This window comes from Coloeus monedula (genome assembly GCF_965178545.1).
Source record: "Coloeus monedula genome assembly, chromosome: Z".
Taxonomy (NCBI): Eukaryota; Metazoa; Chordata; class Aves; order Passeriformes; family Corvidae; genus Coloeus; species Coloeus monedula.
The window spans coordinates 61,549,237-61,571,702 of NC_138822.1; the positions used below are offsets into that span (position 1 = coordinate 61,549,237).

General features: G+C 37.0%; 1 protein-coding gene across 2 annotated transcripts in view; it reads right to left on the bottom strand.

Moving 5' to 3' along the window:
- The window catches only part of AP3B1 (adaptor related protein complex 3 subunit beta 1), a 164,166-nt gene that overhangs the window by 117,269 nt on the left and 24,431 nt on the right, over nucleotides 1–22,466 (bottom strand). For both annotated transcript variants that reach the window (XM_082301503.1, XM_082301502.1), the window contains exons 4-7: nucleotides 21,244–21,339; nucleotides 18,784–18,944; nucleotides 13,521–13,587; nucleotides 1,673–1,852 (exon numbers count right to left, since the gene is read on the bottom strand). In XM_082301503.1, the coding sequence (XP_082157629.1) occupies nucleotides 1,673–1,852; nucleotides 13,521–13,587; nucleotides 18,784–18,944; nucleotides 21,244–21,339 (504 nt within the window). The remainder of the gene's footprint in view (nucleotides 1–1,672; nucleotides 1,853–13,520; nucleotides 13,588–18,783; nucleotides 18,945–21,243; nucleotides 21,340–22,466) is intronic.

Sequence of the window (22,466 nt, forward strand, 5' to 3'; positions counted from 1 at the left end):
TACTATACTACTGATGACTAATTTTAAGTTGGCACAGGCAATATTGTCACACAAACCTTTTAAATTCCTAGAGCAGAAGCCACAGCAGCAACTGTCATACATCCAGTTTCAGTGAAAAAAGAACATTTACAGTCATAAAGAAACCAAATCCCATCAAGACCTCCAACTTCTCAGTCCAAGATAGGAAGTCATCCTCCCCTTCAACTTTCCTTTTGTCCAATTACAGACTAAAACTGGCTGAAACACATTGTGGAATTGTAGCTTAAGGTACAGCAGATTATCAATTTTGATTCCTTCCAAATGTCAGAAAGAAGAATGCAAGTTGCCTTCTTCCAATAATCAACATGTAATAAACACTGCCTCAAGGACATTAGGAAAACATATAACTTAAATGCCTCATTATCTAAAAATACTTTTCTTATTTTAAGCAATTTTCTGGGAAGATGTGTTCTTACAAACAATTTAATTTTCATCAGAAATGAAAAAGGGTGTTTTAGAATCTAACTGGTAGCGCAGAAATATGATTCTACTTCAGATCTACTTCAGACATTTTTGCTATATTCATTATAATCCCTGCTTTTTAAAGAAGGGGTGAACATAATTGTAAACTAAATCAGATTGAACTTAACTGTTTGTCCAACTATATCTCCTTATAATTATTTTCACATAATAAATCACACTTATATTAACACAGAATGGCACTGCATTTCAGTCTTGACTCCCAGGCAAAGGATATTAAAAGACAGTTAAAAAGAACTCAATGATAGAGTGATAGTTGGTGTCATTCCCTATTCCAATGCTGAAAAAAGAAATCTTAAAAAAATTGTTAATGTGCTAATCAAATGACAAAAATCTGCACTAAAATGTACATCTTTAAACATGAATGTGTTTCAAATTAAATGGTAAAACTTAACACTAGTAACATCCCCAAGCCTTTAATAAATGCAAACAACCAGAGCTGTGAAGCAATTTTATACAGTTCTTTCCAGAAGTATTCTGTCTTTTAATTTAAATTGTTATTCACAGTTAGATCTGTATTAAAACAATGTTAATAGCATTAATTTCTTGAGCTGTGCCCTTTTTTACTGTAAGAAGTGGGAGAATTTGTGTTTTGAAGACCTCTTTTTATAAATTTTAAAGAGTATACTCATATTTACACAATATAAATGAAAATAACCACATCTTTTTTGACATTTCACATTTCAAATACATATGTTCAAGTCTTCACACAGTGCCTCAGAACATTAACAAAGCCTAAACAAGTAATGTAATGCTTGTTCTGCAGCGATACCAGGTATCTACAATATAAGTAGAGTCTACCCAGTTTCAGGACAGAATGGCAAATGTTTCTAGTTTTGACTCATATAAAACTGTCTACAGCAAAAAGCAACATGGCTCAAAGAACCACAGAAAAAGGAGTCTCTCTACTGCCCACAGGATGTGCCATGGGTAAATGAGAAAAGGTTATGCCCTGGAAGGAGAATTCTCAGGCTCTGAAGAAGGGTAGGTGCCTTGTATTAGTGAAGTCTTAGCAAGCTAAGACTTATGTATTTGATCTCTATTTTTACTAAAGTCTCCTTAGCAATGCATCTTAAAAGACTAAGTAAATCCAACAATGGAAATAATTCAGAATGCAGGCTCAAAACAGTAATTTAAAAAGTCACAAACTTACCTTCCATGGACTTACAAACTGCGTACGTGCATACCGAGTTAACATGTGGATTATAACAACTTGACCCCACTCTTCCACATCAACCAGCAAGTTACAGAGCTTTCGGTAGTTCTTGTGAATCAGATCTATTCTATCTGGACACACTTCCTCAAATGCCATCACCACACTCCCAGCTACCAGCTAGAAAACGAAATATAAACCAGAAGGTCAGTATTAGCTCTACAGTTAGACCACAAGTGAGAATCAAAATTAATACTAGCAATTCTCAGCAATTTCAAATTTTCTCTATTCAGCAAAAACAAACAAAACAGCAACAACAAAAAATAAGCCCATAGAAATGGTATCTTACTTAGAATAGAATTGGGGTAAGATTATTAGAACAGAGAAAACACTGGCTGTTTCTATTACACACATAAATCTTAGCTCCCAGCCCTGAAGACACAGTGCAATGTAAGCATAATTTTTTTTTTCTTACAGATTTAGCTTCCAAATAAATTAACAGAGAACTTGCAATTAACTCAGAAGTAACGGGAAACAACAAGAAGTAAAACATATGACCAGCAAGATCTTCTGGAATTCTACCAACACTGGCCTGATCAAACTAAAGAAGAGCTGGGGCAAGTTTCCTGGGTATTAGTGGAACTCAAACTTCCCTCTCAATATGGCAAAATTAACTGTCACATAAAATTTTGTATTTAGATTTTCACGAATACATTCCCCCTCCCCCCCCCAAAAAGGGCATAAAAATCAGCAACACAACAGAATTGAACTTTTCTCCAAAGAATGCAAAAATAATTTCTGCATGTTGTTCAGCACTTCCTTAACAGTTACATAATTGCAGGAATGCATTATTTATATGCTGCCATGTTCTCACACAATTTTTTGCCTTCATAAGAAATATCTCTTTATTAATACACAAAGAACCTCATACTATGACTGCAACATAGCTTTGTTTTCATGAGAAAATTAAATAGATTATCAACATTCTAACACCTCAAAGATTACTAAAACCTTCTGCCTGGGTATTTTCTTTTAAAATAATGGGAGGAAACATATATTGGAGTTCCAGTTAAAATTCTGTCAGCAGGTTACTTTAACTGTGAGAAAAAATTAAAAGCTGACCATGCCTTAACAGGACATATAATTGTGTGCCTGGGATTAGTGTTCTTTCTCTTCTAATTGCTTTAATTAAGATTTGTTTTGTGTCAGAGTACAAGTCAAATAACTAAAATGATGATACTTTATATGAAGCAGCTGATATGTATGCAGTTAGCATGCATGCAGTATAGCCTTCTGGCAGCAAATTAATGTCATATTCTATCTGAGCACTAGGGATCTGCATTTCAACCTCTATAATTTCCCCAATGACTTAAAGTAAGCAATTAAATAGAAGTGCAGTTTATTGAAATGGTACTTTTTGAAAAATATTAAATACAATGATATTCATATGTTACATTTTTCTCCCTGTATTTGGCTGACATGTGGTTTATTAGTATGCGCTCAACATTACAATTGAAAGAAAACAGCTCGGAATATAGTCCTGCTATTATGCTAAACAAGTCTCAGGCTCTCTGTGGGGATTTTATGAATTACCAATAAGAATAAACGTGAAGTTGCATTTATTGTCTCCAGCCTCATCCACATACTGGTACCTGCTGGTCCCAACAAGAATGCAACTCATTCCAGGGAGCAAAATCTGATTATTTGATAGAGCTAAATATACTTTACATCTAAAATAATTTGCTGTATCACAAAAACAAAAGCTCTTTTCTATCTGTTGCCGTACTAAACTTTCTTCTTAATAATGTGCCGCAGCAGTAACCTATCTGTAATTATAAACTGCAGCAAGCTGATGCTCAGGTGGGTGTTCAAAGCTCAGCAGAAGGCAGTGGTTAATTCCAAATCACTATCTGTCCTGAGCAGGTATTCATTTAGGCCATACAAGCTGAGAAGCTCTCCCACTGGAAAAGTGAGAAGTCCCTTTATCAGGATGCAGAACTCTGAACTACAGTCAAGGTTAGCTTGCAGAGGACAATATGACAGACATGAAGTTTTAGAAGAAGAGATAATATTTTAAGACCTCATAGAGAGACTTTTTGTAGGTCACTGTTTCATCTTCAGAGACAAGAGAGATTGACACACAGATCAGTTTATGACTATCGGAATAGTCACAGTCTAATGGTTAAAAATACCCTTTTAGGTTCATAGGTGAAGGCTGACAGATTTCCAACAGTAATTCTAGAGAGAGTACCCTTGTCTTTTACTACTAGTAGTTCAGTACACACATTTTGCTGTATTTCTCTTTCATTTGGATATGATTTAGTTTGAAAGCTGGCATAAAATACATACAACACTAACTCAGATCATTTAAAACTGAGAATATATCCTATAAACACTGCTTTTTTTTAAAAACTCAGTTACTATGAATAAAACACATCAACTTAATACAAAGAAAGAGTCAAAGTGGATTCTAAATAATTTCTAACAGGATTTCTAAATAATTACATCTGTCACCTACTCAAGTTTACAATGAGAATGCTATCACCTGTGAATGCTTAAAAGACATTAGTAAAAAAATTGAACATATGCTATGAAATGCAAGAGGTGCACCAGATAAACAAGCATTTTATTCCTGTGGCAAGTCCCCAGATTTACAAGTTAATACAGGAATTGCCATTCATCATGACACTATTAAGATCATGCCTCTCTCCCCATTATTGTATTTTCTAAAATTAAGCTTTTCATTTGAAAGTGGAAAAAAAAAGTAAGAATGTGACAGACTGAAAATGCACTGGTAACAAGAGGATTTCTCTGAGAAAATTTCCTAATGTTTTCTTAATAAGAGATTATTTTCTAGCTGACACTGTTTCCCCTATAGTATGATCCTACTATATATCTAAACATCAGTGGAACAGCTAATAATCTTTGTTTATTAAATGCTCAACATTCCATAAAAGTATTTAAAATTAAAACAAAATGATTCAATCACAATATAAAACCAAAAATACCGGTTTCTAAAAAACAGTCAGTTAATTTCCATCTCACTGTGTCAATAGTAGCTTTTTGTATAAAGAGAAAATATAAATCACTCCAACAAAACTAGCAATGAGCTCATCACATTCAAATGCTGCTTTCCATTTATGTATTTTTTATATTAAAGCAATAAACATGGTTCATTTGTCTTCCACTAGGTGCCACATTTTTCTGTGCTGTTGCTATGAACTTCAGCCATTAGTTGTGCTCCAAGGTAAACTATATGAACCATCAACAAAAGTGACACCCAATCTATGGAGTTCATATTTTCTCCAGATTATCTAAGCTAGTTGACAAGCTGGTAATGAAAAAAATCACACTAAGCAAATGGTTCCTCTAATAACAATAAATTTTCTATAAAATTATGAAGGGTACAAAATGTTTCCTTGCATCTATTTTGTCATGAATTCTAATTAACGCTGCGAAAACCTGAGAGTGCTGGGTCATCACAAGAAGTGCATCGAGGTTTGATTGATAATACAGTGAAAGTTGGCCCATGCTGCCAAGATTCTTCTCTCTTAAATTAACGGCCACCCCACCTGCCCTAATCATACAGCCCAAATGATATTCCCCTTCTTATTTCAATTTTCTGGAGGCAAGGAAAGTGGAAAAGATCAGTCATTTATCTTCTAATAGCTGGATAATAGATCTATCACAACAAAACATCGACACAAACTCAGTAATTTTTTTCCACAAAAGTGAAGCATTTACCAACGTGAAATCAATAAGTTAAGAAAACATTTTCTTGCCCACACATTTGGTTTTTAACTGAAATATTACATTATTAGCCGAAGACCACTGTTGAAGAGTGCCAGCTTTCTTTCCCACTATGCCCAAATACACTGCTTTTAGTGTAAAAGAGTAAGATCTGCATCGCCAAGCCATCATCAATTCCTAGGATGATTTTTTTAATCAAAGGAATGTCACTGAGAAAGAATCTGCACTTCATCTAGTAGCCACGCAGTATGCAAAAGAAATCTCTATACTCACATATTTGCATAAGGTCTTTTCACCCCCAAAACAGAGTTAATACTAAATTGCATGTTATTATTAATAGTAAATTATCACACCAGAACAGAATAATAAATTCATTATAACAGAGGTATGTACCCAAACAGAATAAAATCTGATCAAAGTTACAGATGTAAATCAGCAATAAATTTTGGCATTTTTAATATGCCCATCATCCATACAACCACATCCCAACTACATTCTGCATTTCCTTTATAGATACAGCTTTTAATATATTTTGGGATACTTTAATTTGGACTGTGGAATGTAAGTCACAAGCTCTTTTTGCTTTACAGGTTTGGAAAACAGGCATGACCCCTTTTCAATGCCAACATGGATTTTATTTTTCTTTTACCTTCTGTAACTCAGATATCATTAATGAAATAATTTTCATTGTTGTTTACACAGCATTGTAAAATACACAAGCTGCTAGCTACAGTCCCTCAGGGTATCTTTTTTTTCCAAAAGAAACTTACGCAACAAATCTTGCCTTAAACCCTGTGCGTCAAAGCTAGTTTATCACTGAATAGAAAACACAGAATTAGAGTGACGCAATACAAAATTGACTAAAAAGAAAAGGGAACTAGTTTGCTCTAAAACACCCAATTATACTTTCACACATGACTAGCCATATTACTTTCAGAGAAAATCATTTTAGCATAGAATACAAGCATGCCTTTATCTTCCCTTCTACATGAAATTGCATCAGCTTCTCAATTCTCTAGAATTACTAGAAAAACAAAAGGAGCAGGTATTCATGCTCTTATATCTGCTTATCAAAATGTGAGGTAATTGTAAAGCAAGGGTTAAAACACAGCTAGGAGTTTATAAGCTGCAATAATAAAAATACTTGTAAACATCTTATCTGCTCAAAATTTAAATACACTTGCACAAAATCACAGATTTGTTGATAGACTCTAATTCCTAGTTAGCTACCCTTGATGGTATGTTAACAATGGCTTGTACTTGATAATTCTGCAATTCAGGTTAACTGAATGCTTGTGTTTTAATTGAATCTTTGTGTTAAGACACTCAAGGAGTAGAGTGATTTTTCATTTATCTCACCAGAAATTTTAATGAAGTGCTGGATTAAGGTTAGACCTCATCTCATTTTAAGTTTTGCTTACCTCAGCTTATATTAAAATTTACTACTGAATCAGACCTAAAACCAAAAACACATCCTGTTCTGCCTGAAAAGGGGCTTAATTTTACTATAGTAAAATTCCCATCCTGATAATTTCTTGCTATTTCAAATGTAAAATAACTCTGGATAATTGAAATACATTGTGTCTTTTCTGTGCAACAAAAACTGCATTAATAACATACAATGGCATGCTCTCTCTGAAAAACCTTCCTGGTTTACAAAAATTTAGAGGCATCTATATTTATTAGCTATTCTATCTCTAACATAGAGATTACAGCAGTAAGTTTCAAAAATCCTGCCAGAAGTCAAATAGCTACAGAAAATAAACAGAATTTGAGTAAAAGTTTACTTCTCATTAAAGTGCAGTCTCAAATATCACCTGAATAATATTAGACTGTTATATAGATAGTCAATCTTACTAATTACATTCTCCCTCCAAACATGTCTAAACCAAGTGGATGCAAAAAAAAAAAAAAAAAAAAAAAGGATTACAAAGAAAAAATACCAAAAAATACCAATAGACTTAAAAAATTAATCAAAATAATCAGTAATCAGTCAACAGTGGATTTTCTCAGATCCAGGGGTTAATATACAATGTTATGGCATGTCTGACAATTATCACCCCTTAAGTGCACAGAAGTGCCGAAAGTAACCTGACAGTTCCATCAAGTGAAAAAAAGGTGGAAAACCACTGATACTCAACTAAGTCACTAGGATTCTCCCACTCTGGTAAAAACACTATTTAATGAACAAACTGATTTGCTGACATTAGATTAGAGCTAGCAGGAAATGACAACTAATGTTAATGTAAGGGAACAGCTGCTATGCATTTAAGTAGAAGGAATCCGAAGATCAGTGTGGAGTAAACATTTATAGTTCTAGTTCCACATTATCACCCTACAAATTTCAGGCACCTTGACTGTCAAACAGGCAACAGAAGCTTCAAAAAGCTGAGACATACCATTAATCTAATACAGACACTTCGTAAGTCTATGATCAAAAGCTGTTGTTTTACAGTTTGGTCCCATTTGTAGAATTCCTATGGCAGCAAACAGACTTAACTTTCTTCAGCAAGACTGCAAAATACCTTCTAAAAGCGCTTGTTTTTTTCTTAATATATGTTGGAGCTTTCTCTTTTAGGCTAAGTGTATGAAGTTCAGCTTCCCTTAAAGAATTCAAAAAGATGAATCAAATTAACACAAATTTCCCCAGGATGCAGCCTCATTAAGATCTATAAAGCTGACAGCCTAAGGCAACGTATGTACACACCTGTACTTAAGGACCACCATCTATAAGCAGCTGCATCTCCTCCAATTTTAAAGGCTGAAACTAGCTACAAATGGCACTCTTGATTTCCCCACTGTGAGCAAATTGCTGTTTTCCAATTAGGGGCAAAGAATAAGCTTATTCAGATTGGAATTACCAGCTAACAAAACACTTGTGCACTACTCACGTTCTGTTAGCAAATGTGGAGGCTTTCTGGGAACATTCAGTGGTACGTGACAAAAGGTAACTACCTAAGATAAAGCTTTGCCATGCTAGACTAGTCCTTCCAAAGCTATGAAAGATTAAAGAGAGACTAATCTATTTTAGACCACCACAAGCTGTCTAGGGTCAAAGAGCACACTTAGTTCAATGCAGAGAGTCTTAAAGAGAGATCTGTATGTTTTCTTTTTGAAATAATTAGTCTTCGTATTACTTCTCAAAAGAGTAAGACTTTTGAAGCTGAGATGTCAGCCCAGACTAGAATCAGGGCTGGAATCCCTTACTAGGGAATGGACAGAGGGATCAGAGGGAGCAAAAATTTGTTAACCATGTACGTCTCCAAACAAATGCAGAAGACCTGAATCTAGTATATAATCTTAGCTATTGCTTCACTGGTATCTTCATAAATATGGTGTCCAATATTCAGCGTCAGGGAGGCACCAGAATTGTAGCACATACTACTAGCCCATTGTCTCCTTAAAAGTAATTCCAAATGCCAAGGAGATAGAAGACCCAAACCTACTCTATACTTTTGTTGAAGTAAATGTGTAAATGATTTGGTGTGGGATAACCATTTACCATACGGAATAAGGCCTAGGAAACAGAGTAAAAACTCAGGGATTTTACTTTTTTGTGGTATTTTTTAGCCCTTTATTCCTCTAGATATGTTAACAATCTAATCCCACATTCACAGATTGCATGTATACCATGAGCATGAACCACAACAAAAAAATACATGAAGAACCACTGCATATGCAACTTCACACAAGCTCAAAGGCCTCTGTCAAGTCAGGACACCTAACTAACTGTCTGCTGAGCCATTAAGTTCTAACACACCTCTTTCAGTAACCCTTCAGTAGAAGTTGCAGGATGTCTTTTAGAGAACAGCACCCTTTATGCTCTGAACACCTTGACTGTGGTACAACAATGCAGGATACAGCCGTATGTGTTACAAAAACACTTGGCAAATAGGAGATGAACACACTGTCTAGTACCTATTAATACTTTCACTTAGTCAAAAAGGATTATGTTCATTAAATTAGTGACCTGAACAAGAAGAACAAGAGAATGATGACTTCAGGTGGGGGGAAGCCATGCAGACAACCAATGTGATTGGTAAAGCAAGCTTTGTTTATTAGCAATACAGAGGCACTTATATAGTATTGAAAGTATACATGCTTATCAGTTCTTTAATTAAACTTACGAAGGCGCATTCTTACTTCTACATAACTGGGTTAGATAAAAGACTACATTTGGCAAGCTTTATGTTTTGTCTTGAGAGATCAAAGTTTTTCCTCCCTTCTCATGGTCAGCACATCTTTATCAGAACAGCACTGTACCTCCTAAAAACTCCCTTTTTGGTCTCAGGCTTGTTTCTCACGCAGGCATTTCTCATGGAGGCTTTTTCTCATGCAGGCCTTTGCTTTGTACAGTTCTGTTATTGATTTGTTCCCTTTATCAATAATCCATGTCCCTGATCCTCTAACCATTCTGCAACAATTTCCCTTTTTTCTTTTTGTAAAGGCAGTATTTGATTGGCTACAGATGTAGTAACTTTGTATATCATCTTTTGCAAGCATTGACATAGGCAAGGTAAGCACACTATTATTAATAATATTACTAGTCCTACAGTAATCAAATGCTACACAAGTGAAACTAACTATGGTCCTAAACCTAGTGACTTTAACCATCCTTCTAAGCCAAGACCATCTTCCTTCTGGAATTGGGTGGTTAATTGATGTAACTCACTTATCTGCTTGTGAATCAGGACAGAGTGGTCAGAAAGATTCATACAGCACATACCTTAGAACTCTCCACAGCTGTGGCTGTGAGCTAATAGTAAAAAATCAATGGCTACTTAATTTTGTAATATTGTATGTCTAACACTAGTAACATCTACGCTTAACTCATCAAGCATTTGCGAAGTTATGTTTAACTTATCTCTCTCCCAGCAAGCAAGTTTATGCAAAATAGCGTGAGCCCTGGCTGCTAAAGCACCAGACAAAAACATAAATGCTAGCTAAACTGACTGCCTTCACTCGATCTAAAGGGGCAGACAGCTGATTGAAAATGTCCACTAATACTCTTGTCTCAAGACAGTCAAAAAACTAATTCCCTACTCTATTTCTGTGTCTGAAGCTATACCTAAAAATTTATGCAATTCTCCTTCTTAGTTTTGCCTTTGGAGAGAGTTCCCCGACACCCACCACAAGTCACTAGCAACCACCTAGGGCAGCTGTTACATTCGCCCCAGAGTCTCATTATTTCTCCCGCTATGGAGAGCGGTGGATCTGGCAAGTCCTCAGCTCCTTCACTCAGCCACGTCTGCAGCCTCTCCCAAGGCTTCTCGGGACAGAGGGCTCAGAGTTCCAGCTGTTGAAGTAGTGGCGTCACTTTCCTCAGGAGCTGATGCTGACTGCGCCTTCTCGCTTCGGGGTCTTGTATGCATAGCACAGCACCACTTGCTGGGCACCCCTCTGGTCAGTGCTGCGGCGATGACTTGTCCCTGTTGTTGCAGGACATTCTGCAGCATTGCAGTAAAAGCAGCTGTTTGAGATGACTGTTTTGCACAGGTAGCATGTATGAGCACCTCGTTTACAGCTGCTCCTTGGGGCAGCATGGCAAGAATTGTCTTAGTTTGCCTATTAGCATTTTCAAATGCAAGTGTTCGGAACATTTGCTCTTGGAGCTCTTCAGAGAGCTCAGTTGCATCCTTTAAGGCTACTGACAACAAGGCTTTGTGGGCAAGAGTCTGTGACAACTGATGAATTACTACGGGCATGGTCAGCTGTGTTACTGTTGCCCTCTAAGTCCTGCTTCCAGTTAGCATGTCAGCTTGGAGTGCATACAGTGAGTCTTGTGTGTCACCTTGATGTTTGCTAGCTTCTTCTTGTGCTAGCTGTTTCCACGTTTGTTCCCAGAGCAGGAACTGTGAAGGGGTTAACAACAATTGTGCGATGCTGATTGCAATCATTCGGACACAAGACATCTGCTGTAAAGATAAACTGCAGGATGCTTCATGTAAGTAAGTCAGCAAGCTTTTTGATTACTTCTTGCATCATTTCTTGGTGCTTCTCCCTCTTTTGGGGCTGACCCCCGGCAGCCCTGGCTGGCTCTGGCTCTGCAGGCGACGAAACCACAGAAGCTGCTTCGCAGCCAGACGTTACTTCGCTGTTCGGCACAGGGGGGTTGCTCTCTGCCGCGTTTGGCCGGGCTTTACGACCTCTGGGCTGCTCTGCCGCTTTCGGCCAGGCACCAGGACTGCCTGTGTCTCCTTGGCCCGCCTGTGCCCCGCCCCCTAGGTCGGCCGGCTCTGCTTCCGCGTTTGCGGCCATTACTCTCTCAGACATCGGACGGATAACATCCTGCCCTGCTGAGTTTAGCAGCTCCTGCAGTAAGTAGACAAGTGCTGCTGTGCTTTTAATCGGTTTTCTCGCGGCCAGCCCAAAGGACCGTGCTACCCTGGGCTCCGCTCTGGTCTCTGCCCGCCGCTCCGTAAGACCCCCGTCTGTTCCTTTCTCGAAGCTGCTATTCTCTAAAGCCTCTATGGCAGCTGCGGCCACTGTCCTCTCTGTTTTCATCTCTGCGAGAGTGCCAGTTACTGCTCTCCAGGTTAAACCGACAGCTTTTGCTTCTTTAGCTTTCTTTTTGAACGATCTTGGTTCAGCTAGTTCCTTAAAAAGGTTTACTTCTTAACTCCCCGCTTTTCTAAAAAGCGTAAAAATAAATCAAGGGTCACCTCTGTTTCCATATGTGTGTCCTACCGCATCTGTGTCTTACCGCAATCCCTGTCGACAGGATTTGTGCAGCCTTTTCCCAGGTTTGCCCTTGTCAGCCGATACAGCGGACCCCTCTGTAGGTCAGTCCAGGCACGGATCAGACGCTTGCCTGCAGCTGCTGATCTTTTGCCCCCCGATCGCTGCTTATCGGTGCCTTTTCGGTCTCCCACCTTAGTCAAGAAAACGAAGTCCCAGTCTCTGCTCGGGTGCCAAATGCCGACTTCGGGTGGGGGAAGCCATGCAGACAACCAATGTGATTGGTAAAGCAAGCTTTGTTTATTAGCAATACAGAGGCACTTATATAGTATTGAAAGTATACATGCTTATCAGTTCTTTAATTAAACTTACGAAGGCGCATTCTTACTTCTACATAACTGGGTTAGATAAAAGACTACATTTGGCAAGCTTTATGTTTTGTCTTGAGAGATCAAAGTTTTTCCTCCTTTCTCATGGTCAGCACATCTTTATCAGAACAGCACTGTACCTCCTAAAAACTCCCTTTTTGGTCTCAGGCTTGTTTCTCACGCAGGCATTTCTCATGGAGGCTTTTTCTCATTCAGGCCTTTGCTTGCAGGCCTTTGCTTTGTACAGTTCTGTTATTGATTTGTTCCCTTTATCAATAATCCATGTCCCTGATCCTCTAACCATTCTGCAACAAGAGAATGTTTTAATTTACAAATCAGGTTTCTCTTTGAAATCCAACTTTGATTCTTTGATCAGTTACCTTTCTAGATACAAGTGGAAAACTTACTTGCAAAATAAAACAAAATTAAGTGTGTGACCATTGTGAGACATCCAGGAGTTCATATGGAAAACCTGTTGCTACATAGGGCAGGTAAAATATAATAGGAGTGTTAAATTTACAGAAATTATACCAGAACACCTCTTTATTTACTAGACCAGAAGTGGAGAGATACTGGCAAGAATAAACAACTGCATAGCAAATATAATTTTTTAATAACTATACACACTGCAAGATAGATGGATGTCAATAGGCGCACTGTGCATCAAACACAAGTAATAAATTCTTACAGCACTACAAACTAATTGAAATTATTAAACTAATTTCCCAATGAAAAAGTGCACTGGCACACTGATTCATATTATTATATAACTTTGATTTTCAAAATAAAGTTTAAAGAAGCATACATAAAACACAGGCTAACAAAAACACTAATTAACAGATTTATAATGCAAGTAAAATTACATCTTATTAAAGAATGGTCACTATTACAGTCATACTATAAATGCATAAATACACAATGATACTTCTATCTAAAAGCATACAAAACCACATTGGCAAGGGTTAGGAAAGCGTATTACTTACTGCTGAATTAGTGTCTCAGGAGTACACTCTTTAAAAATATATGCATGTGTCACAAAAACTGTTTCTTACCGTACTTCTATCCTTCAGAAGTTTTTCTATCACTTCAATCAACATTTCCTTTTGCTCTGGGTCAAGGCTAGAAATAAAATAAAATTATTTTAACTAATTTGGTCAGACATATCCAAAATCAAAGCAAGTTTGGTTTTTTGACCTTTAGACAAAAACCAGAAACAAAGAACACTGAAGAAACCACTTCCAGAAAAATCAAGTATTCCAAAGGACTCATTGGAAAAGAACGTGACTGAAAATAAGTTAGGAGTACAAAATTAAATTATAAATATTATTTTATCTTATATCCTTTATGTGTGTTCTATAGGAAATTTAAACTCATTAAAAAATTAGGATCTAAAAAACATTAAGACAGGCCAAACAACATCACAGAAAACTTGACTGAATTTCAGATGTTAAGTGACAAAGTTCTCACTGCTTTTGCAGAAATGAATTTCAGTATAAATATAATTCAGTGGTGAATGAACATCTGAACAGAGAAGAATGATACTTTTATTATCTAATTATCAACACAGAGCTTCAAGTAAGACTTCAACCACTTTTAAGTTAACCACTAATTTTATACAGAAGTACTGGAACTCAAAAATGTGGACATTGTATTCAAGTGTACCTATACAAAGCTGGTGCGCAAGCTAATAAAAAATAGACTGCTTGAAGTGCTACATAAATAGCAAAAGCAGAGGAAAAACAAAAGTTGCAAGGAACAACCTTTGTAGTATCTTTTCACATTACAAGAGCAGAGAAAAATTTGCCAGAGATATCCACTATTGTCAAACCCGCGTCTTAGGCAAGTAAGGACCAACTTTTCACTCCAGTTGCTTCCTCTTCATGTATCTGTACAGCATAGAAGAATTTAAAGCCAAGTCAGAAGAAAATAGAAAGAGAAAGTTGAGTACAAAGACCCATAGAGATGTGTAGTTCTATGCCTTTGAGAAGTCATTTCAACATGGATACAATTACAGGTAAGTGAGAGAGTATTTGGTCATTATTGAATACTTCAGTTTTAATGCTGAATGATGGACTGTCCTAATACACGGTGTATCCTTCCAGGTACAGATTCACAGTGATTATCTAGCTGAGTACTACTTCACTAAGGCTCTAATACCTAGCAACACTAGAACATGCAAAATGGGTAACAAAACTTTGTTAGAAGCCCCTATCATCATAAGCGAAGTAACAGTACATTGTTCCGTATGTACTTTCATGATCACCTTTTGTTCTAACTTCTATTTTTGTAGAAGGAGTTTTACTGGATCTTCTGCCAAGGACCAAAACCTTCAGAGGAAAAGCCAAAAGTCTTTCAAATAGGTCTTACTCCAAATTTTCAAAATTGGCAGAGAATTTAGAGAGAAAAGAGTGCTTACAGCTAAAAAACTTGAGCAAAAGCATTTTTTTTATGTGATCAAGAAAGTCTTCAGTAAGGTGCCCAGTAACTGAATTTACATTTCTCCCCCTCCACTGTCCTGATATTTTAGACAAGGAAGGGGCCATTTTCAGAGTGCAAATAAAAGAAGAGGCTGAAGAGCTCTGTGATTTGCTCCCATTATGGCATGTAGTACTAGTATGAAATCTTGTAATACCAGTGATGGGACTTTTAAGTAGTCCTTCTCCAAACCTCACTGCCAACACAGTACAGTTTTCAACTGATAGACAGAAGCTACTAATATCTTCAAAATGCACTCTTAAGTGAAATAAGCAAAATGTCTGACATCTTCAGTGATGAAATTACTTCAACATACCTGGCAATGTAGATTGCATTGGACACAAATGTTGCTGTTCAGACTATGCTTGAAATCTTTTCTGCTTGATACGTAAGCTTCCTGCTGTTAGGATTGATTGAACTACTAATAAACAAGCTCTTCTAGGGCAGACAGCCATCCAAAAACCATGACACTAAACATAAGGAAGACTGGAGTATCGAACCTGCATCCAGAACCCTGACTAGAGCACTAACTGAAATACAGAACTATCAAACAGGCAGAGAAGCTGGGAAAACCGAAAAAGCAAATGAAGCATACAGACATATTAGAATAAACTGTTACTGCTTCTTATTCAAATGGTTGCAGAAGACGGAGTAGCTAGACATAGGAGAGCATATTAACTCTTGAGTGACCTTTATATCAAAAGTCCATCCCCTTCAGGATTCTGATTCAGACCAACTTAAAAATAAGTACTGTGAAATTACTTACTTGTTGCAGTAAGCCAATAGTCAGCCTTGCCACCAGTGTATGATGAGTGTTGCTGAATTGTCTAGCTACTAGTCATGAACCTTTTTTAAACATCTGCCAAGATAGCCTGTTAACTACTACCTACTCTTGCTTGCAGGCAAGCCAACTGGGTCTGCCTGCGGACAGGTGAATTTGATAGCCTCTTCACCAGTTTCCAATACTGCTGCTTCTTTCAGTGACCAAGAAAATTACTCTCTGCCTTGGTTCCATGGTTAACCAGCATTATCAGATACAGCATTTGTACAAGTAAGTTTTGAAAATATGAAAATGTAAGTTCACATGCTTTTTATAACCAGCTCCGAAATCCTACTACTAAGGACACAATTTTTAGCTCCAACTCCACTCGAAGTAATCACGAAGCTTACTCTAGTCCAGGTAAGGAGGAATTTCCAGCTACAGCAGTTTGAAATCTTGCATTATGACACCTAGGATGCTTGCATGAAGTGAAAACTGGTGAAGGATGTACAGGCCCTCTGAACCATTAGGGAAACCTTTACAGAACATTAGTTTCACTAGTTTTCCTTCGTTATGGAAGCTACATGTCCATTTTACTACCACTAGGAATTCATGGAAAGTAGAAGGAGGTAAGGCAAGTTTCTCCAGATTCTGCTACTGTGCTTTCTACCATGTGCTCTACCTTTTACCATAAAACTTGTCTTCTTATTCTATTTGCAAGGATGACCTCCATATGTTACCACTTACATCATACAAGCATAGAATAACATATGAAACAGAGATAAGAAAATATGCAAGTTATATTTGAAGATGCAGTCATATCTGGAGACTAGATGACAGATGAAAGGTCATTTTTAATCATTAGATTTCAGCATTTTCCAGTTTTGTACCAATTACCAATGAACTCCTTAATCTGCTAGTAAAACAAACTTTGCTGTCATGAAAACAAGAAATGAAAGCATCAATTTCAGTAAAAATTCCTTGAAATAGCCTGCTGACCAGATACTACTGTGCCTTGCTGCCACTAACGGACCATTTTCTCCTGCTGAACTCCTCCAAAGAGTTCTGATACTATCAGGAAAAAAAAACCAGCAAAAAAGGACATTGTATGTATAGAGAATAATTCAGGCCAAAAAGTTTTTGTGTACTGGAACCAGTTACTAAGAAAAAAAAACCTACTTAAATAGCAGGAAGAGACTTTAAATCCATTCTTTTTTGTTAGGTTACATGTTAAAAGGGTATCACATGAGAGCACTCAGCTCAGAAAAAAAAAAAAATAAATAAAGATCACCAGAAGGAAGGAGCCTCTACCCTGGTTTGTCAGAGAGCTGCCATGGATAAGACATCAGCCTTACAGTCCTGAAATGAACGGACCATAAGGCAGAATCTCCAGAGCATCTTTAAGACTTAGGGATATTACTAGTTACAGGGCTAAAACTTACTATGCAATGCCAGACACAGGTTTTGGGATCATACAATACTTACTGTGGCATGTTTATGGGAGAAATGAAAGGCAGGGAAATGGAGGGATCTAAAGGATCTTGGGAGGAACAAAACCAAGAAAATGGAGAGATGCATAAAAGAAGCCAGTTGTATGCAAATGCTTTGCTGCTGTACACTTATCTATCCATGCTGTGAACCTGATGACTACACAGGCAGTCTCTATTCTGTGTACATGTATGATACACAGATCTAAGCTGGAGTTTAACCATGGGATATACAGGCCTGTACAACTGCAGCACCAGCAACCAGAGCAAGTATGTATGTCCGTGTATGAGTACCTGAGAATACCAAACCAGACTACATGCCTTGGGAAGCCAGATACTGAAGTGGGGCCATAGATCTAGGCTAGACACCTCTGTGTGTGTCTGAGTGCAATAACTGGAGATTGTGTCTACCAGAAGGCCCCAGGCTATCCAGGCCAACTACTGGAGAGACTCTAAGGTCTGGAAGTTTATTCAGATACCCATTTGAGTGTCTTAATCTCTCTGTTTCTCTCCCTACTTCCTCTCCACCTAATGCAAGAGAAGTAGAGGTAAGGTATATGGGCCTCCTACAGCACAGCCTTTGTGTCTAAATCCAGATACTGTGGGATTCATAGTGTTCCAGTGAAAGGTTTGGGCATGTACGCACCTGCCTGAGGGAGTCTGTAGTAGGAAATGCAGAAGGTTTGCAAGCACTATGCATTTGCATGTGCCACTGACTGGGAGACTGGGGATCAAAAGCCTGTTACTGGAAATACTGAGCACCTGGGATTATTATTGGGGTCCATATTGTACACGTCTAGGCATGCTAATAGGTCTGTATTCTGATCAGCCAGAGAGCACCAGAGTAAGGCTGCTGGTGCTGGTATTGTCTGCATGATTGCTCATTTCTGTCTCTGCCAATCTGTATAGATAGCTGCGTGTATATGCCCATTAGGAACACATGCTCCGCCTTGTGACTAGGTGGTTACCTGATTCAGAACCTCTAACATCGCTCAACCCCCCCCTTTTTGGCATAGACAAAATAAAAGTGAAGTAAGTAGTAAAATAAATGCCCGGAGATGTTTTGCAAAGGTACAGGTTCTGTTGACCCCATCTCTGCAAACCAGTGCCCACACCTTTTTAAGAACTCTTCCACAGCAAGGATTTCTGAAGAAGAAGAGGAAGATCTGAAAGATTTGGACTTGCACAGATAAAATTTCTAGAAGTTAGCATTCTTTTGTCACATGTGCTGCAAACTACCTTCAGGGAAATGCCTCAGGATGAAAGATACAAGACTTGAAACAGAGAAATCTTAGATTCTGAGAACACCCATCCAAACAGTTGTTACACAGATGAAAATAACTAGTGTATTAAAAAACAAAATATAGTGCATGAGGTTTTATTGTATAAATTATATTTATAATTATCCTGTTAGTCTAGCAAGCAAGAGAATTGCCTGAATAACAACCAAACCAGCTGAGTGACAGAATGTCTACCCCCACCCTATACTTCTAAAGAAATGGATCTGAAACACGCCAAACTCACAGTAGTCTTTACAAACGTAGCCCACAACTATTATAAAATGCTTTTTCAGTAATTGTCAGAATCACTCACCTGTACAGTTTTTGGATTGCATGGGCTGCGTTCTTTCTCACATAAGGAGATAAATCAGAAGAGGCTTCCTTAATAGCAAGCATCATAATAGGAACAATAATTGGGACACGTATACTGGATAGAACTCTTAAAGCACTTGCACGGATTAACTGATTAGGATCCTAAGGAACAGGAGTGAAGAGGAGAAATAAAATAAGATAGTGCAGAAAAAAGCCATTAAATTCGCTGCTGTGTTTACACTAATTAGTGAGGACACATTAAAATGTAAATCTTTCTGAGTCAAACTTGCAAGTGAATTTAGCCATGCTAATAATAAAATGTGCCACACTTCACACGAAGAAATATCCAAAACAAAACAAAAAAAAAAGTAAAAATAAGAAAGAGAACATTACATATTATGAAAATCTGAAAATTTTACAAAGGAAAGCATTACCATATTTTGGTTTGGAAAGTACAATATGTAAATTATGGATTAAAAAACTGAGTATTTTATTTAATAATCTGATATATTTGCTGCAGTCCAAGTGGAATTCAGATATTCTGAAAGACACACTAGCTCAATTTTATTACTTATATTTAAGAAATGTCAAATGAAAACATTGTTCTCAGTTGTGACATTCGCACGCAAGTTCTTGACAACAAATCCATTTTATACTTTACTGCAGGATACAAACTGAAGCCAGTAACAAAAACAATTTTAAAAAACATGTCAAAATATTAGGGTAAATGTTTTGAGGCTTTTTTCTGTTTCTTATCCTCTCTTGTTTTGCCCCAGTTCTTGGTCATTTTTTACAATACTAGGGTTAGCTTGGAGATCCCACATCTGTAATTGGATGAACTGTTATGTAAACTTTATCCATTTATCATGGGCTTGGAACACAAGAGAAAAATGTTGCTTAATCAACTACTAAATCCTCTAAAATCTAGCAAAGTGAAATTGCAGCATCATTAATTCATTGTACTGCCAGAATGCAATCTCCCAAAGAACATTTCTCCCAAGGACTGAGAGCTGGTAACACATATTTTCAGACTGGTATTACCTAATTATCAATTCATCTAAGATCTCAAAATTTCTTCATCTTAAAAGCTTCTAAGTAGTAAGTGTCTGGATGGTGAAAGCCCTTTATTTGACCATTTCTGGAAAAATATCATGTTTCTACCAGAGTTTGCAAAGCTCATCTGCAGTGATTTAAGTTTAAAATAAAAGTTCTTTCCACAGGGGAAGGTAAAAAAAAAAAAAATATCTCCACATATAAAACCGAATTATAATCATCACAAATTGAGAAACAAAACATTACAAAAAATGAACAGAGACCTATAATTCATAGCAGGCTTAGTCATTTCTTTAGTTGCTGACAATCTCTACTAGCTTGGTGTCTACTCCCTTGCCACACCACCAGTTATTTTTTTGCTACTCAGCCCCAACATTATCACTCCTCCTTTTGTCCTCATTACCCACAGCTTTTAAAAGCGTTATGCTATGAGGAGTGTTCACTGTATACATATATCACAAAAAACACCAGATACAAAGTCATCTGAATTGTAGCTTTTCACGGCAGTTAGAGATAGTAAAGGCGGTACATATGACATTGAGATGAAAGTTCAAGGGAAGAGGGCAGAAAACCCTCTAGTTGATGTGGGATCCTCCTACAGCTGCACAACACGTGCTCTGATTGCAACATTTTCCAACAAGATGCAAGGTGTGGGTTAAGTGACATAACAGAAATGAGCCTACGGTACAAGAAGGGTACAAGAAAAACCTAGTCTTAATATAGAAACTGGCCAAATTTCAGAACAAAAACTTAATAAATCTTTCTTCTCCCCACAGTCACATTTCAAAGGCAATCCTAAACTTTGCTGTCCAATCCCATTTCTCATTGTTACCTCATTTGAAACAAAAGAGTACAAAATGCTATTTTTTCAGTGCTTTTAATGAAAAAGTACCATGTGCAAGATACTGAATATTTTAATTTAGGTACTACTGTCTTCCTTATGTTTCAATTCTCTGTTGTACACAAAGCTCTTTCTTTTATGTAAGCTAAAAGGAACACAGGTGGTTCATGGTAACAACAGGGTCTTTTTCCATATACACAAGTTATATATATATATATATATATATATATATATATATATATATATATATATATATATATATATATATATGTATGTGTGTGTATACAGAGAAAAGTCATTCCAGAAATGAAATGTTTTGCATGTGGATTTGAAAGCACCATTCTGCTGTTTTTCTTTAGTGAAGTAACTTTACTTCTTTCAGGCTTACTTAGCTGCTTGATAAGGTTTGAGGTCAGAAAAACTTGTTCAATCACATAACTTGAAACTACTTTATCAGATGTAGATGTTTACATGCTTTAGTTTACCATACTACACTTACACAGATGTTTTTATTTTTGTGCTACCAGCTCAGAATTCCCTATAAAATGTTATTTAGTAATCACTCACTTTTAAAGCACGCTGGAAAGTACTGATGGACAATAATGCTAGATCTTGCTGCTCCTCTGCGTAGCGCATCAGATAAACATACACAAGCTTTTTTATCTGAAAAGAAAAACCACAGTGAACATCACTGAGAAAATTTTAGAATTCTATAAAACTAACTCCTAGGTTTCACATTTTTATCAACATTTTCTTATTGAAGAAAAAGCTCCAGACTCCTGGAGCACTCATGTGCTTCTCCAATGTTCTACAGAACACCTGAGGTGCTGCAATGCTACCTAATTAATGAAACAGACAGATGAAGGCTAATAACACAAAGTACTGCTTTATATTATTAACTTGCAAGACTTGAATAATCTAAGATGTTGACATGGGGAAACTGATCACTTGAGCACCTTATTTTTTTTCTTATAGAAAATAGGTTAAACTGCAATAGCTAAGAATTTCAAAAAGTCCATTTTATTTTACCCTGAAACTCAAAATCAATTATGTTAACACATTTGAAAGTGAATATAACTTACAGCTGAAGTGTGGTAACTTACACTGTTCAAATCTGATTAAAAAAACACTTGCCTTGGATGGAAACAAAGGATGTTAGATTCACCTCTGCATGACTACAAGCATTCAAAAGATCCAATATAAGCATACTACAAAGGATGCAATTTCCAAAGACTAAGAAAACCTCATTATGATTTTGGGGAGGAGGGTATTCAGTTTAGTTCAGTTTACCCCATCATGACCACTACATACCCAGGAAGCAGTGAAAACATTTTTTTACATTTGAGTAGTAAACTGACTGTTGGGGTTTATAATGAAAAATTCTGAAAGACCCTCAACTACAGCTGTGCTAATAATTACTGTCACTATCAGAAGATCTATCTTTGTGCCAATTCTGGCAAAAAAACATAATATTAAATCACAGAAGGTCACACCATACTAAATTATTTTTTGTTCAGTCATAGAGAAGTAGCAATCAACATTGACCACAAGAGGCCTGTGCACTGAATGACTGCAGGTGTGCAAAGAAAGCCTCCTTTCCTTGAAACCATTCTGTGACTAGAAATGGAAGCACTCAGAGCTTCGTGACTACACTATTCTTTCACCATTTACCTTCATTCAATGTTAAAATGCTCTGTTCTATAAAGCTAATCATAACAGGGGCACATTAGGCTTGAGGAACACAGGCAGATTTGTTTAATTAATTTATCAATATAACCACATCAAAATCC